Raw genomic sequence first — 26,663 nt, forward strand, 5'->3', positions numbered from 1 at the left:
ACATTGTATTCTGTCAGCAAGTCAAACAAGGAAGGAGGGTCCGAAAGGATCACAAGTCCGACGTATATCTGATAATGAAGTAAATACAAGTAAGCAGAACCATTCCATAAAGAAATGAATGATAAAACTGCCCACCACTCTCCATATCCATAATCAGTGCCATCCTCCACTTTCCAGGCAGTCCATTACTTACAGATCTTTTGATTCAAATACTCCGAAAAGTGCTTCACATAATAGCCAAATTGCTGGTTCACCTTACATTCTGGGCTTCTTGAAACCTAGTCAAATTGCAGTGGTCAGCTCTCTTGTGTTGGAAGGAATTGAAAGATTCTGATTGATGCGTCATGGATCATTTTGGCTCTAATTTTTCTACTAGATTATGCAATCAGCTCTAAATCAGAACACATAACTTTGATGATGAAACTTTGCCTGTAAACCACCTAAACCGCCCATGCCCCAAATCACAAAGAAGATGGACCTCTCCTCCAATTAAGGGATCCTCTTTTGAGAATGTGTAGTTCGACTTCCCTGACACCGAACGTCTCCATGATAGGATCTAGAAGATGTCTTCACTTTTTTCAAAGCCGGCCACAAGTTACCCAACCAATTGAGAGACTTTCTCGCCCTGCCAGATATCTTGGTAACGAGCATTAAAGCTGCTCTTGGGCTTGTATCTGGATAGGTGACCTCCAATGTCCTTTTCGCCTGGCTCTGCAACCTTGATAGTTGCATTAAGCTGTTCAAGATGGGCGACAAGCACACAAGTGACCTGTTCCGCCTGTTTTCAAATAACGAAGGCTTTGTTGTTTAATGGTCTTGCAAGAAATGTGCTTGAGCCTAAATATGGACAAGCCTGTGATAAGATTCCACGAATACAAAAAGACATTTCTCTTTGATCTCCTTGGCCTTTTCCTCCGTATCAATAATCAAGTTCAGCGAGGTTGATCTTGTTGAGCTGCTTGTGGTTTGAAATGTGGGCATCGGTGTCATCCATTCCTGAAGGTATATCAGAAGCATTCCACCAACAGGATTCATAAGTGGTTTCAGAAGTATCTGCTTGTCTCTACACGTCTAGACAATTCCACTCCAAAACAAGTCGTCGTCTAGAGAGTCTAGAAGCGTCCAGACTATCCAATCCTTAAGCATTGCCCAGTACTAGCGGGGCGCCACTTTCATAGACTGCTGAGTTTCTGTCATTTTGGTGACGTTTGTCCATCAGCAGACGGGACACAGAATCCACATCGCATATTCTCGAGGCAACAGACACTAACGCCGCTGGTTTCACAAACGAGAGGGAGTTTAAATACTTCTTTCGGCTTACTTCGTTGCTGCAGAGAAAGGAAGGTTCCATCGCCAAGGTATCCACGGTCAGACGCAGTATCAACCGCCGGTGTCAGCAGGGGATCAACCGCCAGTGTCAGCAGGGGATCAACCGCCAGTTACAGCAAAGTATCAACAGGGCCAGAACTGAAGGTTAGTTGAAGACATACACCCTTCACTACACTTCGCTTCATTTAGCCTTATTCAGCTAAAAAGCTTCAGGCTTTAGTTTCAGCCTCAGGCTTCAGTTTCAGGCTTCAGTTTCAAACGGCTTCAGCTTCAGCTTCAGGCTTCAGTTTCAAACGGCTTCAGGCTTCAGTTTCAAACGGCTTCAGCTTCAGCTTCAGGCTTCAGTTTCAAACGGCTTCAGCTTCAGTTTCATGCTTCAGTTTCAAACGGCTTCAATCGGCACAGCTCAGCTTCGGCTTACGCCTCAGCTTCGATAAATTTCAAAAAGGTCGGCACAGCTCAGCTTCGGCTACGCCTCAGCTTCGACTAATTACTTACCAGCTCGCTTCATTCAGTTCGGCTTCGCCTCACTGAATTCAGCTTTCCACTGCAGGGTCCTAGGTGCAGATGGTCATCTCGGGAGGGGCACTTATTCCGTCCGGAGGGGCATTTTTCACGACAAAAAAAGTCTTCAAAGCCAAATCGAAAAGAAAAAGCCCTGCAAAGCCTCTTCGGAATCAAGCGAAATTTGCACCCACATTGCCCCGCGTTGACACTTCCGTATGCGCTAACACGGCAAAACGTGCCAACTTTCCACCCACGCCCAGATTCCGAAAAATCATCAAACCAAAAAGAAACTGCAACAAAGAGAAACCACGGAAATTTGGCTCATCTCGCCGCCTCCAACGCCAAAACACTCGGCACCACGGAATTGCCAGGCGTACCCCGCGAAAAAGCCTTATAAACGGCTTTTTTTCTGCGCAGATGCCAATTTTCATCCTCCCTTTCTTCAACCACAATGCAATACAAATCGGTCACCGGTTCCGACGTTAAGGCTCCCACCGTGCCTGTGTGGCTTGACTGCGATCCAGGCAACGACGACGCGTTTGCAATTCTTCTTGCTGCTGTCCATCCAAACTTCCGCCTTTTGGGTATCTCCACAGTTCATGGAAATGCGTCTTTGGACAAAACAACCACCAACGCGTTGGCCTTGCTTGAGCTTATGGCCTTCAAGCAGGACGAAATCAAAGTCTACGCTGGTGCCGCTAGGCCGCTTGTGTGTGAACCCCAGCATGCTCCAGAGGTCCATGGAGAGTGTGGTCTTGGAGGTGCTGGATTGGCTCCTCCTACGTTGAAGGCTTCCGAGGATAAGGGCTATTTGGAGGCCATGAGGGACGCCATTTTGGAAAACAAGGGCGAAATTGTCCTTGTGGTGACCGGCGCCATGACAAACTACCACCAGCTTGTGGAAAAGTACCCTGAGGTGAAGCAGCACATTCGTTATGTTTCCATCATGGGCGGCTCTGTCCATTGCGGTAACGTGACGCAGTACGCCGAATTCAACATGTACTGTGACCCGCACGCCGCTGCCTCTGTGTTGGAGGATGCCGAATTGTCCGACAAGACCGTCTTGAGCAGTTTGAACATCACCCACACTGTGTTGGCCACGGACCGCGTGATCAAGGCCCTCTACGACGCCAACGGACCCAACAACTCGAGAATCCGCAAGTGCTACTACAACCTCATCAACTTCTACTACGAGTCGTACATCAGACGTTTTGGCAAAATCAAGGGTCCTGCTGTGCACGACCCATTGGCCATGTTTTTGGCCTTGACCATGGCTGCCAGAGACAGCGACGAATATAGAGACTTCCACGATGCCTGTGACTTTAATTTTTACAAGAGAAAGACCAAGGTGACCATAGACGGAGAGCGCAGAGGAGAGACTGTTTTGACGAACGGCGACATGGACCCATTGAAGAAGGAGAAGGGTGGTGCTTACTTTGGCCAGTCGGTGAACATGCACTTGTTCTGGCACTACATGTTGCGTGCGTTGGAACTTGCCGATGAACAGATTGCCGCTCGTTCTTAGATATATAGTGATGGTGATCAATCGGCAAGAATGCTAGCAGTGCTCCAGTGGGCTTTATCGAAAATGCATTGTCAATTGAGTGACACCGCTACTTGAGTGAGACTGAGTGAGACTGGTAATGATGATATCGTTAATTGGTAATTTTGTTGTATCGATATATATGATATCGGTAATCAGTGGTACCGTTTTCTTATTGGTATCGTTAATCAATTGAATCGGTTGCCAATGGTACCGATAGTTCACGGTATCTTCAAAACTAATAGTATTGCAATGGAGCGTCCAGTTTCGAAACTTCATCAATCTTTCATAGGTAATATCTATCATTAATTAGACTAATCAAGTACAATAATATCAAGTAATATCAGTAAAGATTGGAAAGAGGATCGAAAAGGATCGATAAACAATGGTGCTTTCCTCGTTTCAGTAATGGAAGACATCGCTAGTCAAGTTCTATGAAAAACTATTGATGGTAATCGGCAAATAGTAGTACCAGCAGTGCTCCAGTAAGCTTTTCAAAAATTGGTCGCCAATTGAGTGACACCGCAAATTGAGTGACATCGGTAATTATAATATCGTTGGTTGGTAGAATGTTGTTGTATTGATATTTATGGCATCGGTGAATGGTTTCGGTGATCAATGGTATTGGTAAATCACGGTATCTTTATTGCTATCACAAATTAACAGTATTTGCAATTGAGTGTCAATTATTACCCACGGTTTAGGTCATTCACCAATTGCCGTCAGTAAATCATGGCATCATCAATTAAGCCAATTGAGTGCCGTCCTATTCAATGGTATCGGTAATGAGTGGTTAAAGGATTGAACTGTATTGATAAACAATCCTGGTTTCAGTGATGCAAGGCATCGCCAATTGAGTTCTACCAATATTTAATGGTACTGCTGAACAATGCTATTCGTAATTAATGCTATGATCAAGTGCCGCTAACTAGCAGTTATCGGTAATTAATGATTCATTAAGTGCTATCGGTGAAGTGCAATTTTAGTAAATTAAATTATGCCTCCGGCTAAGCCGTTTTTATGCTTCAATTCAGTTCACGCCTGCGCTTCAATGGGTACTTTTGCAGGATCCAAGACGGACTCATACGGCTCCTGAATCTTTTCCTGTGACCCACTGGGAACCTCAGGCTCAACGTCTCTGGCCTCCTCATCTTTTTTAATCTCCTTGGCCACCTCAATACCAATCTCGCCAATACAGTCTTGCGCCCAGATCACATCGAGATGGTTGTAGGTGGGCAAATCGTAAACCTTGAGGTTCTGGCCCTCTTTGTAGAGTCTGCGTTCGTAATGCGTCATATGAGAAGCCAACCGGCGGCCATCCACAAGGTAGTCTTCGCCGCAGATGAAGATGGTCATGGGCGTGACGTCCTCGGGTTTTTTGTTGAAGGAGAACCACTCAAACTTGTATGGAAAGAAGGTCTTTTCGTCGGAAACGGGAATATCCTGCTGCTCCTGGGTTCTGGAGTAGCTTCTATCGAGATTCGGCAGAGGCGTGCCGATCTGCTTCTCTTCGTCTTCGTTTGTAGAAACGGGCGTGAAGGCGTAGTTGTCGCCGTTGGCATAAGCCTCCTTTGTTTGAAGCTGGTTCAGGAAACCCTCCTCCACAGAGTACGAAAGCCACCACGACATGAGCTTGGCGGAAATGTACGACACGTTCATCACAAACTGAATGTGCTGCACCTTCTTGTCCTTGTAGTTATTGCGGATATTCCACCCGAACAAGTACTTGAACATCTGGTACGAAAGAATGGAGTAGAGCTTGGTGGTACCGATGTAGCGTCTGCTCCAGCCGAGGAAGCCGATGAAGACGCCTTTGCCAAAAATGAGCTTGTACGCTGTGGGCGAGCGGTTGTGAATAAACTTAATGAACGAACGGTCGTGGAACAACAGACCAGGAAAGATGGCTGGAGCTAAAGCGAAGAAATGGATGATTTTCCGGTGGTACTCCGCCAAAGCCGGGTTCCGGAACAAAAGGAACGACTGTGTACACCCCTGGGAGTGGCCCACAAGGTACAATTGCTCGTGGTTGGGCTTTCTGGAAAGCACATTGTCTATGATACATGGAAGGTCAAAAGCAGCGAAAACCCGGATATCCCAGTCCCAAAACTCCTCGTTGTGCATGAGATTGCCCTTGAGCGTGGCATGGCGGGGCTTGAATTCACATCTGTTGTTGCCCAACCACACATCAAAGCCCTGGTGAAGAAAGTAGTATGGAAGCGAGTTTCGTCCCGGAGCTAGCCAGGCGCCCGAGGCCGATAGAAGCCCGTGCTGGAGCAAAATGGGCGTTTTCCGGTCCCGCTCCGCCTCCGACTCCGCCGGGTCCACGAGCCGGTGCAATGGCAAAATGTACCCGTCTTTTGTGGTGATGTCGTATTCCTCCAAATCGAGCCCTAGCTGCTGGGCATAGTAGCGCAAGTCCCGCGTGACCTTGAGCTTCTTCATGTCCGGGTACGGCTGCTGCGGCCTGTACTTTTCCGAGCCGTTGTTGTCCTTGGGAACATTGTTCTTTTCTCTTCCAGAAAACACGTCTCGGAGATGCCATATGTTGGCTCCGGTGGTGAGAACCAAGACGAAGATGAAGGAGAGGAGGCCCGAGGTGACGAGCACCACGTGGCGCATAAACACGCCGTGGGCGGCCTTCTTTTCCGGGGGTTCGAACATGTGGGAAAAGGAGGAGGTAAGTGTTGATGTCTCTCATGAAATTGAGAGAGCGCATACAGAGGTGCAGCTGGCCTGCATTAAACCCGGCAGCCCAGACGGACCGGGAAAATGTGGGGATGCCGTTTGGGGAATGAAGGCAGGTGGTGTTGGAAATTAGGTGGTTCTGTGAATTGGAGAATTTGTGGATTGGAGAATTTCGTAGTTTGGATTTTTGTCTGAGACGCAGTGTGGGGCGCTTGGCAGGAAAGGTGGTAATGTGGAGAGGAGGGGGAGAATTTCAATTAAGGTTCTTGTGTTTATGCTCCTGATGGAAAATTGTTGAACTTGCGAATTGCTGGAAATTATGTTATAGAGATGGTAGAGAAAGCTGACTCATTGCTCATGCAGCGAAGGTTGGAACATGTGAGGAGGAACAATGGGGTATCCAAGCGGCGATGGGTGCTTTTGATTGTTCAGGCACGTCAGCGAAGCTTTGCCATTGTATGAGCACTGGTGTGGTCATCAATTTATTTGGGTCGGCGTTGGAAATGGAATTGATCATGTTGGGAAGTTGTTCTTGCCATAATGAGACTATGACGATAAGTATGGAAGCTACAAGTAATCAGTAAGATGTATAGTGGTGACAGCAGTGGGGGCCCACTTTTGCTTTAATTTCATTAAAGCGCTGACTGAGAGTGCAGTATAATTGTTAGGGTAATGGGGAGTCCATCTTAGCTATAGACACTACACCAGCTTTCAATGCAGCTATAGACATTACACTAGCTTTCAATGCAAGCTAGAGAATCGGGGTGGAAGCTCTCCTCATAAAGCCAGACTGTTTGGGTGAGCTGTGCTTCACTTCTCTTTTGGGTCTTTTCGTTTTCTTCATTAATCTAGACTATTTTGGTTAGCTGTGGGTTTACGTCTCTTTTGGACCTATATAGATTGGCTTTCGGATTCATCTGATTGGAAGAAGACCACAAGGATAGTTGAGAGCACTGTTTTCACAATGGTTTAGCTAGCTGATTTCTCAAAACGCCGTGAGACGGAAGAAAGACAGTATCAATCTACATGTTATAGAGCCTACCAGAGTATCTTTCCCCAGTACGTAGATGGAACACCCTAGGAACTTCTACAATATAATGATTACCATGTGGTCCAAATTCAGAGCTGAACAAACAAACTACCCATGGCTTAAAAATCTTCCAAACAACTCGCTCTTTCATTTTCACTCTCAGTAGCCTACACCTCCTCCAGCATCACCAACATCACCAACATTACCACTATCCCACAACTACTACCACTCCTCTTCCTGCTTTACCCTACGCCCAAATTCAAGAAGAAAAACCTCATTCACGTACAAACGGCAAGGTCAAAAAACTTCAGCCAGGACCAACGGTCCAGAGAAACTGTCTGAAACAAACAAGACAACTTCTCGACAACAGATGGTCGTCACCGCAACTAATACACAATGCCAGCAAGGTCGTCACCGGCTAGCAGAAACCGCATCATCTTCTCCCTCACCTCCACTTCATCTCTTTTTTTCTTTTTTTTTTTTTTTTTTTTTTTTTGATTTTTTTTTTGGTTTTTTTTTTTTTCTTTTCCAACTCCTTCATCAACACCATCATCATCACCATCAACAGCAACAACAACGCCATCATCACCCTCACCTTCCACTTCATCCAACATCATCATCTCAAACACCCTCACCTCCACTTCGTCTCTTTTTTTCTTCTTTTCCTTTTTTCCTTTTTTTTTTTTTGATTCTTTTTTTTGTTTTTTTTTTTTTGTTTTTTTTTTTGTTTTTCATTTTCTTTCTCTCCCATTCACTCACTCGTCATCATCCCAGGGCCACGGCAGCCTTCTTGGGAGGGGGTCCTTCCTTCTTCTTGATCGGAACAGACTTAAAAAACGTACCAAAAGCCTCGCACTTGTCCTTGAAAGAACCCTTGGTACAGTTCACTTGGGGCTTCTTCTCAGGCTCCTTGGGAGCAACAGGCTCCTTCGTTACAGCCTTGAGCTGGGGGCCATTGGCCAAAAAGTTCTTGGATCCTCCAGGAGCAGCTGTAGGGTTGTTGGCTGCATTGACCAAAAAAGCTGGAGGAGGTGGTGGGGGTGGTGCTGCAGCGTTTATAAGAAAAGCTGGTGGAGGAGGTGGAGGAGGAGCTGAAGCATTGGTAAGGAATGCTGGAGGTGGTGGTGGTGGAGGAGCTCCATTTCCATACTTGGGATGGGAAGCTGGAACAAACACCTCGTCCAGGTCCATGTCGATGTGGAACTTGGGAGGGCTCCTCTTCTTAGGGATTCCGACATCCTCGCCATTGAGCTTCTTTGTCATGAGTTCGTCAAGCTTGTTCTTGATCTTGGCGTTTTTGTCGTCAGGCGAGTACTGCTTCGTAGGAACCTTGTACTTCTTCTCCTCTTCCTGCTTTTTGGCAATCGTCAATGGGTTCACAGGCCCGTCAAAGGACAACCTTCCGTCGTTGATAAGGTTGACCTCGAGCCTCAGCATCATGCCCTGGAAGTTGGACGAGAACTTCTTCTTGTTGGAGTAGTCGACCTTGGACTTGATCTCGGACAAGTCGAGCTTCTTTTTTCTCTTTTCCTCGAGCTCGGCTTCCAAGGCAAGGTAGGCGTCACAGGGAGCCTGTGGGTCCTCAATTTCCTCAGACTCTTCAGACTCTTCCTCAATTGGAGGTCTAGGAGGAGGAGGAGGAGGTGGTGGACCAACAGGAAGCAAGGATGGAGGAGGTGGAGGAGGAGGAGGAGGGGGAACAGCGCCAGATCCAGCGCCATTCAACTTTTGCTCTTCCTTTGGATTCTCCTTTTTCTCCATCTTTGGCTCATCCTTAGAGTCTTCCTTCGACTCAGTCTTGGGCTCAGTCTTCGAAGTCTTGGGCTCAGTACCGTTCATTCTCTCCCGCAAGGCGGCAAGCCTCTGCTTCAATTGGGCCTTCTTCTCCTCCTTGCCCAGTTCGACCTTAGGTAAGGGATCACATGGCAATGGAAGAGAAAAAGCTTCCTTTTCTTTGTCCAGCTCAACCTTGGGCAAGGGATCAGATGACAAAGAAAGCTTCTCAATGCCTGGCTCAACCTTAGGTAAGGGCTCCGAGAGCACAGGAGAAGCGGAAGTTTTTGAAGCGTCAGAGGAGGCCTTGGTGCTGGAAGACTTGTGTAAATCCTCAACAGCACCGTCCATCTTCTTTCTCAACAGGGCAAGATGCTGCTTGAGCACGGCCTTCTTTTCCTCCTTGGAGGGGGAGTTTTCAGGCTTGGGCTCAGCAGCATGGAGTGTTTTCGAAGGAACGGTATCCAAACGGCTTCTCAAGCTGGCGATGCGAGCCTGGAGCCTGGTCTTCTTTTCTTCCTTTGGGAGAGCGGCGAAATCAGAAGCGGCGGGTGGGGCCTTCTCAGGAATTGAAGGTTCCAGTGGCTCAACAGACTCGACAGGGGATTCAACTGGAAGAACTGCAGTGGCTTCGACGGGAGATTCAACAGCCACGGCAGGGGAAGATTCATCAGTCTTTGAAACAGTTCCAGCAACAGGCTCAGAATCAGTCTCAACAACAGGCTGGGAATCGGGAGCCGTAACGGAAGACTGGGGCTCAACAACAGACTGGGGTTCAATTACCTTTTGAATGACAGCCTTCAGATCAACAAGCTGAGAGCCAACAAGCTGAGAACCAACAGCCTCAACATGCTGAGTCTTTTCCATGTCAGGCCGAGAATCACCAGAGACGACAGACTTGGAATCAAGGGCCTCAATGACGGGTTGAGCTTCAACAGCCTTCTCAACAAAAGACTCCGATTCAACAACCTTTTCAACAGTAGGCGAAGCTTCGACAGTCTTCTCGACCACAGGCTGAGAGTAAGTAGTCTCGACGAATGGCTTCACAACCTTTTCGACATTTGAAACCAGTACAACATCAACAGGTGCCTCAACAGGTGCAACAGGAACAACGTCAACTGTCTCAGGCTCGGAGACCTCAACGGGCTGAACAGAAGGGGCCTCAATTGGAGCCTCTGGATTCTTCAATTCCACAGAATCCTTAGAAGCTGGGACACCCTTGGGAGCGTCAGCCATCTTGGCCTTCAACAACGCAACCCGTTCCCTCAAAAGGGCCCTCTTCTGTTCCTTCGTCTCCTTGGATTCGGGAGCACCATCGGCAGAAACATCACGAGAGATGTTTGGGGACGACTGCTTCTCCTCAGGCAGTGGCTTCTCAACGGCAACAGCCATAGACTGCCTGAGGAGGGCAAGGCGCTTTCTCAACTGCTCCTTCTTTTCTTCCTTGGTGAGGTCAAGGGAGTTTTTGGGAGCTGGGGATACTGGCTCAACGGGTTTAGCGTTGGTTGTTTCAGCGGCATCGTCGCTCACCTCCTGGGATTCTGTCTCAACGGCAACAACAGAAGCTGACTCACCGTGGGTGGTATCAGCGGGAGGCGAAGAAACGAGAGGCTCACACTGAACGGAAACAGGCAATGAAGGAGCGACTTCATTTTCCTGATTGTCAGGAACGGTCTCAGAAACTGGTTCAGTTACCTCCTCGATAACCGGCAAGACAGGCAGCGGGGTCCTGGATTTCGAGGGGGACTGGGGGACAGGGGGTGGAATTGAAGAGACAACAGGTGTGGGCTTTGGAGAGGTGGGAATCTCCGTGGTTTCCTCAACGGCCTCAATTGGCTCCTCAATTGGCTCCTCAACGGCTTCAATTGGCTCCTCAATTGGCTCCTCGACGGGATCCTTGACAATCTCCTGAACAGTTTCGTCAACGGTATTGTCAATAGATTGGTTGACAGGTTCCTTGACAGGCTTCTCTGAAGAGGGATCAACAGGCTCCTCAACAGGCTCCTCGATAGGGACCTCGACCAGTTGCTGAACAGGCTCCTGGACGGGCTCCTCATTAGAAGTCTGAGTAGATACCTCAACGGAAGCTTCAACAGGCGCCTCAACAGAGGGCTCAACAGGAGCCTCAATAGAAACCTCAACAGGAGCCTCAACAGAAGCCTTCGAAGAAACCTCAACAGAAGGCTCAACAGAAGCCTTTACAGAATCCTGAACAAGCTTCTCAACGGGATTCTCAGTGGGCTTCTCAGTGGGCTCCTGAATTGGCTCCTCAAAGACTTCCTCAACAGGCTCCTCAACGACTTCCTCAACAGGTTCCTCGACGAGCTGCTCAACAGGCGACTCAGTAGAAACATGAACAGCCTCCTCAGCTGCCTCCTCAGCCTCCTTGACGGGCTCCTCAACAGGCACTGGCACCTCAACAACACCACTACCAGCCTCACCAAGAGAAAACTCCTCGGCAGCCTGCTTCATCACGTCGTCGGCCATCTTGAGAATGGCGTCCACGCAGACATCCGAGCGGTAAGAGACGTACTCATGCTTCAGAGGCTCTGAAAGAACATCCGTGGAAGCCTGGTCCTCAACACACCCAGGCACAACATCACGGACAGATTCAGACTCCAATTGGACCTCAGAAACAGAAATGTCAAGGGCGGGCAATAGACCAGCGGAGACAGCCTCCTCTGGCTTCTGAAGCCCAGCCGACATCTCCAGTGCCCATGGGTTTGCAGCCATTTCGTGCATGCCGGCAGTGTAGAAGTCAAAAGCCGAGCATGCGTCGCCCAGTCTGACGCTGGCAACCACGGGCGTGGCAGGGGAAGGTGGCTGCTCTGGCGTAGAGTGGTGGGAAACGGGCTCAATGGGTGCAAAAGCTGGAGAAACCGGGGTTTCCACAGCTGGAGAGGGATCCACGGCGGCTGGTTCAGCCTGCGAAATTTCCCGTGGAGCCTCCAGAGCGACAGAAACCTCGGGAACAGAAACATGCTCGGGCTCAGCGTCGCCAACTGGAGAATTCCCCAGATTTCGATCATCTGGGTCAACTCCAGGGTGCCAGAGGGTACCGGCATGGAGAATTTCCTGCGACGACCACGCGGACGCGGGAGGCGAGTAGTAAACACGTCTAGCGGGAGCGGCACGCGCCAAGACCGTATCTATACTGCGGGCCTCCTCAAACTTGGGCGTGATGGCATCTACAGAAACTCTTACTTTAGCACGAGGGCCCTGCGGGTTAGGAGCCCGGGGCCGGACGCGCATGAGGGTGCGCACCGGATACTGCACAGGGGACGCGCGGTCTTCCGGAGGTGCGTGGGCGTGCGCAGCCCTAATCTTGACAGGATGCGCGGCGGCAGCTGCGTGCGCGGCCGCACCTTTCGCAGCCAGAATGTCGTGCGACAGAGACATTGGGTCTCCGTTTGTGCCAGCCTTGGAAACACCTTCCAAACCATTTCTGCCACGTTTCTTGCCAGGAATCAAGAACCCGAACTTTCTAGCGAGCCAGGAGGGACGCTTACCGTAGGCGGCGTCCGGGGCAACTCCCAACTCAAACTTAACCTTGTTCTTTCTCTCCTTCTCAGGCTGGTAGGCACCTTTAGCGCTGACTTTCTCCTTGCAAGGACCAGAAACCTCTTTCTTTGGCAAAGGAGCAGCGCCAAAGGCAAAGCGGGCGGCAGCCATGGCATCGGGGTTGGCATCGGCAGTCAAGAGAGGCTTGTTCCTTTTGACAGGAGCCTTCTGTGCCTTTGTGGCTTTGGGAGCGATGTACTCAAACGGATTGTTGAGACGCTTGTGGGCGTCCTCCTCCTCTTGAGCCTGCTTCTTCTGGGCCTGCTTCTTCTGGGCCCGCTTCTTCTTCTTTCTCGAAGAAGTTCCGGGCAACTCCTTGAGCTTGTCCACGAAGGACTTCTTGGGCTCGTCGGGAGTTTCGTGCTTTTTGGGCAAAGCACCTTCCTTTGACCATGGGAGACGGCCAGAGGGAAAGCTTGCGCAATACGCTCAGGAGTGTTGTCCACTTCCTGAACGGGGCGGCATTGATACTTCAAATTTCTTGGTTGCATCTTTGGGACTGTGGTGGATAGGGAGAAAAAGAGTGTGCTTGTGTCACTCGCTCTTTATAGTGGTGCTGCGGCGGCGTGCAGGCCAACGACGTCGTTACTATGTACAGCTTGTATAGGAGAGCGTCTCTGCGTGGTAGAAGCGATAAGGGTGTTTATGTGGTTTGTGTTTGGGCTACAATTGTAGGGTCGGCTGGATATGGTCTGACAGCCTTGTGCATTAGCGATGCAGGGCGGGTAAACAGAGTGGGTTGGGGGTTCGGTGGAATGGGGCTTTAAATTTGGGGTAGAAAGGGGTTCGGTGGTGTTGGCGTCGAGAAATGTGGGTGTGCTTTTGAGGAATGGTTGTGCGATTATGGAAGAGGCACTTCGTCCATCAGATAAGTAAAAAATACTCTGGCTCACAAGAAAGTGATGCTCCAATGCCTTGAAAACCCACGGAAAGCGGGAAGCTTCCTGCCATTGGTATGGAAGCTCTATTTGGGTGGAGTATAGGTACTTAAGACATGATGTGCCTATAGAGGAAGCGCCGCACGTCAAAAAAGCGGCTGAGAAAGTAGGTGGAAGACATCAACAGACACTAGTTCGGTTGAGCCAAAACTTGATCTCATCCTGGTCACTGGTTTTGTACCTTCTAGAAGGTTCTCTCGATGCCACCATGTCTCCCACCGTTTCAAATAGGCTCTAGGTCATTCATACCATCTTTGTCTTCCATGTCCTCCAAGTTCCCCAGGTCATCCAGACTGAAGTTCAAAATCAAGTTCCCCGAAAAGTGTGATTCAATGGACTATACACGCTATCTATAGATTTTCTAGTTCTGGACAGTGCGTTGATACTGCGAGGCTCAAGCCTGTCATAGCTGCGCGACATACAGACCACGCATAGAAGCATACTCATGTGCGTCCACGATCCTCGAGAACAATGCAAGTTTACAGATATCATAATGTAGCCTGTCCCCAGAAGCCGCAGGGGAATTGATATGTTTAGGTTTGATTGAAAAACGGACATTGTTTTTTCCCATTTCCCCACAAATAATATTTCTGCCTCCTCGAATTATATAAGCACCTGTCGCGAAGCTCAATCACACTAGAATAAGACCTTCCTAAATTAGAGGGCCTCGGATGGAAAAAAAAAAAAAAAAGCCTTTGAAGCGAGACAGCTTCCTTGTCAACACCTACGGGAAATGGAGGATGGGCACCTGGTTGTGGTCTCATAGTTACTTCGGTTAGGTTAATATGGCTGTTGAGCCTCAGAGCTACGTCATTGATTTTCATTGACTTATCTGGCTGAACCCTATCTTAGCTTTGCCTACTTCGGCTCCTCTTCCTCGATGATGTATAGAAGTTAAACCTGGAAAGAAGCTCTTAAAAGGTCATTGACGACAAAATGGGCTCCAGAGACCTCCAGAGGCTTCTGCAGGGCCCCAGAGTGCTTCGAGAGCTTAAATTGAGAGATACTATAAGTATGGAGCAAAAAAAAACGAAAAAAATTGTAATTCTGAAGCAGGACGTGACCCTTAATTTGCAGCCATATATAGAACCTGTATACTAGTTCACCCAAGTTGTGACTTCGTGGCCAAGTTGGTTAAGGCGTAAGACTGTTAATCTTAAGATCGTGAGTTCGACCCTCACCGAGGTCGCATATTTTTTTTTTTTTCTTTCAGACATCCTTAGATGCTTGTTCATTTTGATCTGAAGGCACAGACAAAAAATTACCTGAGTCAAAAGGTTTCGAACAATCCTTTGTTTCGTGTCCATCGAGAGCGCATTCGAATTTCGCAGCCATTCAAGACCACCACTCTCATAGAAATATCCGGCGGTCAGGCAACTTCTTCCAGATCTGTCTTGATTTAGTCTTAGAATGGCTTGATGGCTTCTATTCTTTTGGAATGCCGAAGCTCTCCAAACCTACAATCATCAAACAGAAGCCTTGGTACATCACATAGCTTTCGGCCTCATGACCACACCATACACATTTGGCCATGAAGTGGCCCCTTTCTAGTTTCTAGTAGGCTACTATGAGCCCCTTTCCCATCATTCAAAACTCCCCAAACTAGCCATATCTGCTCTTCATTGTCAAAAAAGGTGCTGGGCCAGTGACCACCACCTGCATATAAAATCAGTACACCCGTACACCAAAACATTTTTCTCATTGGATGGACCGCCAAATTAGGCGACTTTTGCGCCTCTGGCGCAGCGGTCAAGCTCCCTCGCAGCAAGCCGCAAGTACCCGCCGACGTAACAGGTTCGAATCCGGCCTGGGAAATCCAATGCGGGTGGGAAATTCGGTGATTCTCCCCATCCCCTTTCTTCGGAAAGCGGTCATTCTGCTCCTGAGAGCCTCCAGGCGTGGACTCACGCTGGGCGTCGCCATCAGAAACACAGCCATTTTGTGTGGCATGGGAGGCGGCGCGGATGGTTGGTCTTCTGCCCTAGGGCGGAAAGGCTGTTGAGTGCAATTTGCGGCCTCTGGCACCCGATACCGATCAATGCTGCGAGTGGGCCTCTTTTTGGGAAAGTTTAGAAAAAGTTTTAAAGAAAGTTTTTTGAAATTGGTGAAAGATTTTTTGTTTTGTTTGGATTGGTGAGATTTTGGGGGAACGTACTTTGTGGTGGAGTTGTGTGGTTTATGTTGCTATGGGAGGACTTTCGCAGTATGGATTGGTGGGACTTTTTTGCACCCATTGATTTGTGAAGAACAATAATTTTTTTTTAACTGATATCTCTTCATTAGAGTAAAAACTATATCTCTATAGAAACAACCTCCAGTAAGATCTTAATATTCTCAATTTCACGAGACCCTCAGGTCAGTTTCCCGAACGTCTCGCCGTGTTTATCCACCCATAGGACATATGTGTCTCACAGCCTTCTTCAACTGGATAACGTGATTGCAAGTTTGGTTCTTGGGATACTTATGGCTGAATTGGACAATTGATGTTGAAGATTTGCGGTCAAGTCTGCCTCTTTTCGTTTTGTTGGAGTTTGGGTGCTTCCGCAATATACGCTGGAGTGTACTTTTTTGCACCCATTCGTTTGCGGTGAATATCTGTGACAATTTGCATCGAGTGCCTATTATGTTGGGTTTAAAGAGCCACTATGTATAAAGGAATGTTATAGGCCCATGCAATTAGAGTAATTGATGAACTAGTGCATTCTGGGGTCAGTGCAGCCTGGTTTGAAGGTCTCTTCCCAACAGAAAGTATACAGATTGCCTTAGCCCTTTCGTTTGGAGAAGATTTATAAGCATTAAAGGTGTCAAGCATTAATCGTGAAATCATCCTTTCGTGTCGGTATGGTCCCTAGTGTAGTGATGCAGCTGTACTGACGATACAGCCGAGGAAGGTATCACAACCCTTGACAGTAAACCACTATATCTACGTTTCCGTCATCATTTTTAATTTTCTTTTATTTTCATTAGTTTATACACTTAAGACCAATGGCTGTAGAGCCTCAGACCACCTTCTCGTCGATGGAGCTCACCTCAGACTCACTGGTTTCATACTCCACCAGCTTTTCAAAAGTGCTCTTCTCGTCGCCAGAAGAGTCAAACTCACTAAGCGTCTCAAATACGAAGGAAGTCTTTGTCAGGACACTCAAATCCCTGAGAACCTCAACATGAGCAGTTGAGGTGGTTGCCTTGGACTTTAAGGAAGTCTTGGGTAAAAAGCTGTCGCCAGACTTCCAGAGGGCTGAAATTCCACTCAAGTCAACAGTGGCAAATGCCTTGGAACCTTCGCTCAAAAGACCCTGCCAGAAGAAAAACTGCTTGGGGAAGTAAACCACGTCTTCTTCTGTCCTGGCAGTGTTCTTCCAAAAGAAAAAATCGTTGGGGAGGAAGGATTCGGGGTGCTCCTTGGAGGCACCTTGGAAGAAGAAAAAGTCCTTAAGGAAGAAGGTCTTGTTAGTCTTGGGTGTGGAGGTCCAGACTCTGAAGAAGAATGGGAAGTCGCCAGGAAGGAACACCTCATACTTCGACTTTTCAATTGGAAAGTCAGGCTTGGCGATGGTGTAGAAATTGTAAAAGTCTCCGGCAAGGAAAGAATCTGATTGGGTTTCCCAGGCATGGAAGAATTCTGCAAAGTCGCCTTGTAAGAGGGGAGCGTTGTTGAGGTTGACTGATTCATAGTTGATGAAGTTTTCAGAAGAATTAGCTTTAGTGGACTCGGCGGTCCAAAAATCATAGAAGCCTTCAAAGTCGCCGAAGATAAACCTCGTCGTGGTCGACTCTCCAAACATCATTCTTCACAATCTGGCCATAGAAGTAGAAACAGCCAGGCAAGTATGAACGACGCTTCGTCTTGACCTTTTCATAGTTGAAAAAGTCTCCAGGCAAGATGCTTGGGGAGACCTCCTTTGTGGATCTCCTGAAATGGGGAAAGTTTTCAGGAAGGTAGTTTACCTGTGTCTTTTCGTTGAGCATGGCTCTGAAGAAATGGAAGTCATCAGGTAGGTAAGAGTCCGAGGGAGAAATATCACCTAGACACTGAGTGTAGCGGCAGATAGCACTAAATGTTTGGTGATTTTTGAGGAAGTAGGTTTCGAAAAGTGTGCTGCTCTTAATGAGCTTCTTGGTGCTCTTAATGAGCTTGTGTGAATAGGAAGCCGAAATCACTGTGGTTGAATTGCAGGCAGCAGACATTTGTGGTGGATGGTGGAGATGGAGAAATTGGATAAAGGCAAAATCGACGTATTCTTATAACCTTGGGGGTGTTCGTAGAGTGCCTGGCATTTGTGAATCATTCCACCTTTGGTGGTCATCGCCGAAGGGGAGATATGTTGGAAAAGGAAGGCGGACACTACGAAATCGAGAATTTTGATGGCCACAATATGAAAAAGTCACGGATATTGCTTTGTGGGAATTGGGGCCATCAGTGATAAGCCTAACAGAAAGCGAGGTAAGTCCAGTGAGGTCTACCGAGAAAAGAAAGTCTTAAAAAGGAAGTCTAGTCGGTCCAGTCACCGTCAGATATGAAACTCGAAAAATTTTCGTTGGGTGAGAATAACTGCAATTGGAGCACGTAGCATGCAAGGGACTGGTAGGCATTGACAACTAATTGAGCGAAAGCACAACGGTAGCTTGCTGCACTGGTTCAAAAACGGTTCTCCACAAGAATGTAGAATAAATGTCTTTGAATAAGGGTGGCTGAACTTGGTTGAAGTGGTTCTTCACAAGACGACTCCATTGGACCGCAAAGACTTGTCTTACATTTCACCACGTTCATAACTCCCACATTCATAACTCCCACATTCATTAACTCCGTTTGTCATATTCCCATAAAGCTAGCAATTAAGCTGCTCTGATTTGAGCTGTTGTAAAAAAGGCATTGAAAAGACTGGAAAAATAGCAAGCTTCATGGCGAGAACCAAGGCAGAATAAGCATAAAGAGCTTTAAAACTCCCACCCATTGAATGCCATCTGTCTCTCAAACCAGGTAAGCACGGTATGGCCCACTTAAAAGAGCTCAATCAATTCATGAAAAGGTCTCTATAACTCTCATTTCCTGTCCATGCCTCCATGCCATCAAACCTACCTTGCAAGTAAAGCCCAGCCCGGATCAACAAAATCCCACAGACACCCCAAAATCCCTGAAACCAAAAAAGCACCAAAAGCACCAATTCCAAAAAGTCTATCATATCATAAACCACCAAAAAACTTCCGCCCACCCACCTCCCCACACTTCACCGTTTTGCAACCGGGAGTGCAGAACAACACACTAACGCGAACTACCACCCAGCATCACCACTTCTTCTCATGATCATCGCCAGCATACGGCGGATTTTCGCCTCGTTCCGCACCGAGGAGGAAGAAAGATCATACTCGAGATCGGCGTTTTTCAATCTCCTCGGTTTCCTCGGTCTGTGTGTGATGTTTTCCTTTGTAGCCCAGAAGCTCTCGAAGCAGGCATAGCTCGATGAAGCAATACAGCCCGAAAGCGAAGAACGCAATCTCCAACTACCAATTGCCAATTGCCTACACCAAAATTTCATCATCTACATTAGCATATGTACAGTTCGTCCTAATATACAAGTGGCCTGTGAAGCATTTTGTCTGTAGTTAGTCTCTCAACAAGACCTCCTTGGCCATCTCGTAGGCGGTCCAGGAGATGGCGGTGGCCGGCACGTTGAAGATGATACGGGGCTTGATACCACGGGCAAAAGCGCCCATGCCGCCCTGCTTCAACAAGGCCTTGGAGGCCGAGACAAAGCCGTTGATGGAACGCAACAGCTCGTTCTGCGACACACCTCGGGTCTGCAACGCCGTCTTGATACAGTCCAACGGGTTGGTCAAGGCGGCGGCAATACCACCGGCAATACCGCCCGAGATGCAGTGGTAGTATGGGTTGTACTTGTTGTCGGGGTTCAACAACTGCGACAGGTACTCGTAGAAGCCAAAGTTCAAGGCGGCAAACGGGATGTTGGTGAAGAGCGTGGTGGGGTATGAGATGAAGAACGCCGACAAGCCTTCGTGGCGGTAGATGTGGGCGGCTGTTTTCATTAGTTTGGCGGATTTGGACTGCGACGCTGTTGCTGCCGTGGTTGAAGCGCCCAACTGCATTCTCTGCTTCAAAACGTCAAACGGCGTCATCAAGGCGTCCGAGGCCACGGTGGCGGCAATGCCGGCGCCCGAAGCAATCAATGGGTGGGACTCGTCGGTGACGATTTTGGTGGATTTCTGGTTGGTCAAGCGGTTCACCAACATGGTCTTGGTGGCCTCGAAAACGGAAAAGTACACAGCGTGGGCCGGACCGGCGCCCAAAACAACCGAAGAAACACCCCGCCACAAGGCGTAGGCGCCCTCCAGGCTGGAGATCTTGGAGATGGAGCCAACGACCGACTTGCTCAAGGGTTGGCCCAGCGCAATCATCTGCATTCTCGTTTTGATCAGGTCGATCGGGAACATCACGGTGTGCTCCATGATGCCGGCAAACGCTCCCGCCAGAAGGTGGGCTGCTATGCTGGCGTCATCTGGCAAGGCCTCGTAGTCGATTTCGATGGGCTCGGCGCTGAGCATGTGGGGGTGTTCGGCCATGGCGAGATACCTTCTTTTTTTTTTTTTTATTCTTTCTTTGGGGTTTGGAAAGGGAAACGCAGGGCGTGGCAGGGCCGGGTTCAGCGAAGTGGGTGTGGATGAGTAGTTGGAGGTGAGTCGGGCCCGAGAAATTTTCAGGCCCGAACGCAGGCAGGATGGGGTAGGGTGATAAGATGGAGTAGATAGCCCGGGGCGAGAGCAATTGGGGAGGGATTACGGAGACTTTAAATAAAAGCTGAGAAGATTTAAATCCACTTGGTTTGGTTTCCCCTGCTGACGCCGTTTTCTGTTGCTCTGGAGATTCGTGAGCTGAGGTCTCACTGGGGAGGACAGGCGGAGAGGGGTCGGAAAAAGAGGCCGCAGGGCGTGGAAGGCGGTGGGTTCGGGGCCAGAGAAGGCGGTTTTGGCGGGCGGATGGCGCTGTTTCTACGGTTTTTCCGCTGTCGACGGAGCCCAGGAACCCAGGTGGTTGCTTTGGTCCGCGGTTTGCAGCCAAGCGGTGGGGAGGTGAGGGACGGCGACTTCTGTTTAAAAAGGGATCTATGGTAAGAAGAAATGTTTTTCTTTTTTTTCTTTTGTTGTTTCTCGTTTTGTTTCTCGTTTTGTTTCTCGTTTTGTTTCTCGTTTTGTTTTCGTTTTGTTTTCGTTTTGTTTTCGTTTTGTTTTTCGTTTTGTTTGAGAGCTTTTTGGCGGGGTGCTGTCACCTCGAGGTGCTTGCTGGTGAGTAATGCCGCCTGTGCTGGCTGGCAGCATGCCGCAGAAGCCTGACCGTTATCCGGCAGTTCCAGCAGTAAAAACCGAAATCGACAAAAACAATGCCCGTTTTCTGCCAACCTACAAACTTCAAACGCTCAATTCAAATCCCCGAAAAATGCTCCAAATTGTCCCCCTCGCTTCGTCCGAACCCGGAGAAGCTGCGCTGGTTCGCAGCCGGTGATGCTCACATGGCACGCAGGCCGCTAAACGGCGAGGAATTCAGCCGTGCTGCCGGCGAAACGGCGGCTATCAGGGCCCAATGGGCTGCTGTTTGCGAGAAATGTTTGCAAATGGCATGCTGCCAGCGGCGGAGCGAAAATGGAAGTGGTGGTGTGGGCCCGAGGTTCGTTCTGGTGTACTGCGACAGCCTGAGCACATGAGACTCACCGATCGGCGTGGAGGTGATCGGCGTGGAGGTGATCGACGGATTTGGTATAAGGTTTGGGGTGGTTGAAGCGGATTTTTTCTTTATTTATAGGATTTCACGGATTTGGCGATGCTGAGAGCGGCGACGTCACTGGCTGAAAGGTGCTCCATGGTTGGTACCGTGAAGTGTGGAATGGTGCAATATTCTCCTTCGTTCTTCTCTATCAAATGGGCATTCCTGGCATCGGACGGATTACAAATGGGCTTTGAAAGCTTCAAATTACTGGGGGTGTTAAATTACTGGGGTTGTTGAATTACTGGGGGTCTTAAATCACTGGAGGTAAATTGGCCTAGGGCACCGCCATGGAGTCGAACTGGCTCACGATGTTCCGGATCCTCTGTCCTGGGATGCTCTTCTTGTAAGCTGTAGTCGGACGTGAAGGAGCTGTGGGCGGACGAGACAGCGCTGCAGACGTGGGTCCCTTTGGTTCTTTGGATTGGGAAGTTGGAGGCTGAGCTTTGTGGATCGAAGAAGGTGCTTCTGACTCTTCAGGTTTTGGACCAGAAGAGGGGGGAAAGTTCGAAGGAGGAATTCCTTTAGAAATTGAGGAATTGTTGTCGTTATCAAGGCTTCTGGAGCTTCTGGGGTGGTCTGTGGTTTTGTTCTTACTTTCAGAAGGACCGGCATGGAAGACGGCACTTTCACACGGATCTTGTGGTTCCAAAGCCTGTTTTGGAGATGTCGTTGGGGGTTGATCCAAAGAATCCACAGATATCTCGAGAAGCTTTACTAACGGTCCCTCAATTGGATCGTCAACATCAGATGGTGGGGTTTTCGGGTTTCCAATGACACTGTCCATGCTCTTCAACTCAAATCCCACCAAATCGTTCATTTGAGAACAAGAACGGCCTGAAGTACCTTTTAAGCCCTTAGAAGTATCTGAACTCTTAAGAACATAATCGGCTTGACGGACACTATGATTCAGAGGTGGCCGTGAGGTAAAGTCATAACACGGATTGAGGTGATAGATCGATGGCTCCTGCCATGGATTACCGTCAACTATTTCTTCATTCGACCCTTCCTCTGACTCAGCTTTTTCTGTCCCTGTATTCGTTTCTTTGATGTCATTTTCCGGAATCGAATGCAAATCAAGAGTCTCCTCTTTAACACAATCCTCCTCCCAAGTATGTCCAGCAGTTTGTTCTCCACAAAACTCCTCCAATTGAAGCCTCCGCCCCTCTCTGTATTCATCAACCGCCTTTCTTCCCTCAAGCATGCATTCCCATAGAACCTCCCAAGAAGCCTGTCATCGAGAGAAACACAAAGCGCCAGATATTCCCACCGAGGTGCAAGATTGAAGAAATCTGCTTTTTTGAGACATACTTCCTCCACTAGGTTGTACGCTGCACGTTCGTACTCGTTTTGATTATCATCAGCGTGGTAGCTCAATAAGGCAGTGAAGACGTCACTCAATGTGGGAAGAACTAGCTGTAGTATCTCGTCTTTTTGGCATATTCCTGATGAGCTCTGATTGACCGTGACAATTGAGCTTTTTGGGGAATATGTATCCAGTACTTCGTCGTCCTCGATTGAGCTTTCTTCAGGTGGTGCACCCTTCAGTACACTGGAGAACCCATACTTCCGGTCCAGTCGTTTTTCAAATAAATGTGACCTTCTAAATTTGCTTTTCACTCGTAAGACCACTCGACGAAAGCGTGAGACGAAATTGACTCCCACAAACAGAAATGCGGTGGAACTTCGAGAGGTGTAGACTGGAGGCAGACGAGTTCGCCTGTTTTTGACATGTTCGAGCTCTGGTACCGCCAACACCCGTTTGACCCTATATTCTGGTACATTTTCCGCCTGAATTTGGCAAGAGCACGATGGGGAGACTGGCTCGTTATCAGCTTCAGAGGGATTTCTGAACCTCAGTGTGTGAACTAAACAAGGTACCACTTGAACGTGGATTTGTTTTCCAGTTTTAGAAGACAAGGCCTGCTGTGTTTTGGAATAAGCCTCAGCCTGAGAGTTACAAGAAATTTCAGAAATGTCTGGACTAGCCGCTCTAATCGACTTTACTTCCTGTTTTGCAGCCATTTCTGGAGACCCCATGGAATCAGGAGAACGGCCTCCAGGATCTGAAACATAGGAAACAGAACGGCACGAAGACCACGAAATGTACCGAGGTCTCTCCCTGTACTTGTAAGAACACTCAGATGGGCTCTTTGAGTCAACCCTTTGAGAATTTATATCAACGATTTGACAAGATTCACCCACCATTTCTTCATGATCAGCCTGATCCTCCAATAAACTCAGTTCTCGAATTTCTGAAAAGATGTGTTTATTCTCCTGGAGTCTATGCCTCCCATCAATGGCCCTCGGACTCGCCTTTCAACAAGAGCCTTGGTTTCAAGCTCAATGCACCTCGATGCCATTTTGGACAATTCTGACCCGTGAAGCTGATGAACACTGAAACTGTAAAGCTCAGGATGCTTTAGAAAGCCAAGGTACCCTTCATCCATGGAAAATGGTGTTTGTGAAAGTTCCACATCTCTTCGCAATTACCCTACAATCCAACCCTACAACACACTAATGCAATCATAATTTTTGACAACCGTCTTCTATAAATATGCAACAAAAAAGACTCAAACCCACGCAGAGTGCTTGAAATCGTGGCCCTTCTGCTCAGGCACAATCGTCAAAAGCTCGCCTGTTCTGATGTGGTGCTCCACATTGTCGACCGTAAAGTCCTCCATGTTCTTGAGCGCCTGCGTCGTCCAGGTACCCATGTGTGGCAAGGAAACAACGTTAGGCAATTCGTACAAGTCCTTAGGAACCTCTGGCTCGTGCTCGAAAACATCAGCACCAAAAGCACCAACCTTACCCAGCTTCAACTCGTTAATGAGCTCCTGCTCGTCAATGACAGCGCCTCTAGCGGTGTTGATGATGATCACGCCGTCCTTCATCTTGGAAATGGCCTCTTTGTTGATCAAATGACGAGTCTTGGGGTTCAATGGCACAGACACAACCAACACATCGCTCTGAGCCAACAACTCGTCGAATCCCACGTATTCAGCGCCCTTCTCCAATTCAGTATCGAGTCTGGAACGATTGTAGTACAAGATCTTCTCAAACCCAAATGGCTGCAAACGGTCTCTAATAGCACGGCCAATTCCGCCCATGCCCAAAATACCCACAGTCTGTCCCTCAGGGTCCTTGCCCAATTTGACGCCTCTGCCAATGTCCGGGTTGGTCCAGTTACCCTGAACCAAGGAGTCGTGGCCAATTTGGTACTTTCTCATTGTAGCAAGAGTCAAGTACACCGCCGTAAGCGCCGTAGGAGCCTCCACAGGAGTGGTGACATTGGAAAGCTGAATGTTTCTGTCTGTCAAAGGCTGTGGATCAACCTGGTCATAACCAGCGCCATTATGGGAAACAGCCACAACAGAGTCAGGCAAGGCGCTGATGATTTCAGAGTCAAAACGCCCCGTTTGCTCCACACTGGGGAAAGTACGAACCACGTGAGTCACGTTGCTGTGTTTTGTCTTGAGCTCCTTCAAAAAGTCTTCTCTGTTCTTGGCTTCACTGTCCACCACAGTAGCGATTTCTTTCAACTTGTCCCACTTTTCATTGGAAAAGGGCCACTTTCCGAGTCTAAGCACAATGGGTTTTTCGGCAGTCATTGATAAAAATCTATAGGCGTGTCTTGTAAGGGTGTTTTTCATCCAGAAAGCGGAATCCGGCGGAACTCAATGGCTTTTTATATTGAGCTCTGCTCGCGGGTTTTGAGGTGTATTCCCCAAACTTGGTGTATGCACCACACACCTAACTACGAGGATGCCAGAGATAAGCGAAAGCTCCCCACGTTTTGGCCAGAGTACCCCACGCTTTTTGGTGAATTTGGGGCACCAAAGTGGAGGATCTGTGGAGGGACACTCAGTATTTTCCACGGTCAGAGGGTTTATTCTAGACTATTTTGCGTCACCTTAGAAGATGAGGTGCGAGCCGCGGTATGGGAAGGTGTCGCTGATTTTGGAGGCGCCCTCGGCAGAAACCTGGCTTCTCTCTGGGAAGTTCTCAAGACTCTTAGCGTAGGTGGCGACGGAGTGGGCAATCAACTTGGTGTTAACCAACCAGGCTTCGTAGTCGGGTTAGACAAGTCGTCGCACAACTGGTGGTAGCATGGGTCAAACCACTTGCCAGCCTCACCGCCAAACTGCTCCTGGCCCTTCTTGGTCTTGACCTTCTCGGCACCAGTAGCAATACCACCAGCAGGAATGCCAGCGTCGATGAAACCAACGTAGTCGCTTCTGCCGTCGAATGGAATCAAGGTGTAGTTCAAGCCCTGCTCCTTGTACCAGTCAATGTAGAGGTCCTTCAAGTCACCAGAACCGTTAGGGTGGTCCTTGTTGTTGGCATCGTAAACCTCGTACTCGTAGTTTGGAGAGGCCATCATGTCGTAGTCCATGAACAATCTGATCTTCTGGTTCTCCTCGGGCGAAAGGGCCTGAGCGTAAGCATAAGAGCCCAAAAGGCCCTCTTCCTCAGCAGCCCACCAAGCGAAACGAACGGCATTGTTGACCTTGTACTTGGTCAATTGCTTGGCCACCTCGAGCAAGGAAATAGTACCAGAACCATCGTCATTGATACCAGGACCAGCAGCAACAGAGTCAGAGTGAGCACCCAAAGAAACAACGTTCTCGTGGTCACCCTTGATGGTCTCAGCAACGACATTGAGGGTCTTGATCTTCTTCACATAAGAGTCGACAAAAAGAGTAGTCTCGAACTTGTGCTTAGGGTTCTTCTTCAATTTGTCAATGTACTCCTGAGCATCCTTCTTGGAGATGGACACAGTTGGCACCTCGTCGCCAGTTGGCTCGCCCAAGGTGCCCTGCAAAGGAGCCTCCTTGTCGAAGATGATGAGACCAGCAGCGCCAGCCTTACCAGCATTGATAGACTTGTTACCAAAAGCACACTCGCCTCTCTCCACCAAGACAATGTTGTCCTTGGTCAACTTCTTTGGGAAGTCAGAGACGTCACAGCCGTAGTTCTCGGCCAAAACCAAATTGGCGTTGATAGGCTTCTTATCTGGAGTAGGAGGGGTGAGTTGGAGAGCCAGCAAGGACTTGGGCTTCACACCGTCAACCAAGAGGGAAACAGAGTTGACACGACCGTCAATGGCCTCAAACTTCTGCACATCAATAGTGTAGTAGTCGCTCAATTTGCCCAACTCGTGCTTGATGTAAGCAATGGTGGCCCAGTGACCTGGAGAGCCAATCACACGAGTAGGATGGCCGTACTTCTTCTCGGATTTCTGAGCAATTGAGTACAATTTTTCAGCTCTTTCCTTCAAAGCCTCCGTGGAGATAGCAGCCTGCAATTTCTCGGTGTCGACCTCAGGCTTGCCCCATGGTGGCCATGGGAACTTCCAAGAAGAGGTCAAAGGCATCTGGAGGTCAACGTCTCCAATGATGACATCATTGAAAAGATCAATGGGGGAGGCCGCAGCCGTACCCAAGATAGCGAGTGAGGTGGCAATTGAGAGCTTCATGGAGTGAAACGGTCTTGCCAGTGGATAAAGAAAAGAAGTATATC

General features: G+C 48.6%; 7 protein-coding genes and 1 non-coding gene across 8 annotated transcripts; 2 read left to right on the forward strand and 6 right to left on the reverse strand. All coding sequences in view use genetic code 12, as the record gives it.

Annotated features, from left to right (window-relative positions):
- Nucleotides 1-2,287: 2,287 nt before the first annotated feature.
- On the forward strand, nt 2,288-3,361 carry CXQ87_003938 (trifunctional uridine nucleosidase/nicotinamide riboside hydrolase/nicotinic acid riboside hydrolase; the record flags this gene model as incomplete). Its single annotated transcript, XM_025482397.1, has 1 exon — nt 2,288-3,361. The coding sequence occupies one exon, from the start codon at nt 2,288-2,290 to the stop codon at nt 3,359-3,361; it is 1,074 nt and encodes a 357-aa protein (XP_025337015.1).
- A 1,053-nt stretch (nt 3,362-4,414) lies between these two features.
- Nucleotides 4,415-6,040, reverse strand: CXQ87_003939 (sterol esterase; the record flags this gene model as incomplete). Its single annotated transcript, XM_025482398.1, has 1 exon — nt 4,415-6,040. The coding sequence occupies one exon, from the start codon at nt 6,038-6,040 to the stop codon at nt 4,415-4,417; it is 1,626 nt and encodes a 541-aa protein (XP_025337016.1).
- Nucleotides 6,041-7,859: 1,819 nt separating this feature from the next.
- On the reverse strand, nt 7,860-17,554 carry CXQ87_003940 (uncharacterized protein; the record flags this gene model as incomplete). Its single annotated transcript, XM_025482399.1, has 4 exons — nt 7,860-12,066; nt 12,265-12,812; nt 16,375-17,076; nt 17,126-17,554. The coding sequence occupies 4 exons, from the start codon at nt 17,552-17,554 to the stop codon at nt 7,860-7,862; spliced, it is 5,886 nt and encodes a 1,961-aa protein (XP_025337017.1).
- On the forward strand, nt 14,482-14,555 carry CXQ87_003941. Its single transcript has one exon. It is a non-coding gene; the product is annotated as a tRNA-Asn (tRNA).
- Nucleotides 17,555-18,970: 1,416 nt separating the features above from the next.
- On the reverse strand, nt 18,971-19,945 carry MRS4 (Fe(2+) transporter; the record flags this gene model as incomplete). The annotated part of the gene is made up of 1 exon (XM_025482400.1): nt 18,971-19,945. One exon carries the CDS (start codon nt 19,943-19,945, stop codon nt 18,971-18,973), a length of 975 nt encoding a protein of 324 aa, XP_025337018.1.
- A 1,472-nt stretch (nt 19,946-21,417) lies between these two features.
- On the reverse strand, nt 21,418-22,344 carry CXQ87_003943 (uncharacterized protein; the record flags this gene model as incomplete). Its single annotated transcript, XM_025482401.1, has 1 exon — nt 21,418-22,344. The coding sequence occupies one exon, from the start codon at nt 22,342-22,344 to the stop codon at nt 21,418-21,420; it is 927 nt and encodes a 308-aa protein (XP_025337019.1).
- Nucleotides 22,345-23,713: 1,369 nt separating this feature from the next.
- Nucleotides 23,714-24,751, reverse strand: CXQ87_003944 (D-mandelate dehydrogenase-like dehydrogenase; the record flags this gene model as incomplete). Its single annotated transcript, XM_025482402.1, has 1 exon — nt 23,714-24,751. The coding sequence occupies one exon, from the start codon at nt 24,749-24,751 to the stop codon at nt 23,714-23,716; it is 1,038 nt and encodes a 345-aa protein (XP_025337020.1).
- A 303-nt stretch (nt 24,752-25,054) lies between these two features.
- On the reverse strand, nt 25,055-26,619 carry APE3 (Ape3p; the record flags this gene model as incomplete). The annotated part of the gene is made up of 2 exons (XM_025482403.1): nt 25,055-25,206; nt 25,278-26,619. The coding sequence occupies 2 exons, from the start codon at nt 26,617-26,619 to the stop codon at nt 25,055-25,057; spliced, it is 1,494 nt and encodes a 497-aa protein (XP_025337021.1).
- Between the last annotated feature and the right edge of the window lie 44 nt (nt 26,620-26,663).

Source organism: Candidozyma duobushaemuli (assembly GCF_002926085.2).
Source record: "Candidozyma duobushaemuli strain B09383 chromosome Unknown D_B09383, whole genome shotgun sequence".
Classification (NCBI taxonomy): Eukaryota; Fungi; Ascomycota; class Pichiomycetes; order Serinales; family Metschnikowiaceae; genus Candidozyma; species Candidozyma duobushaemuli.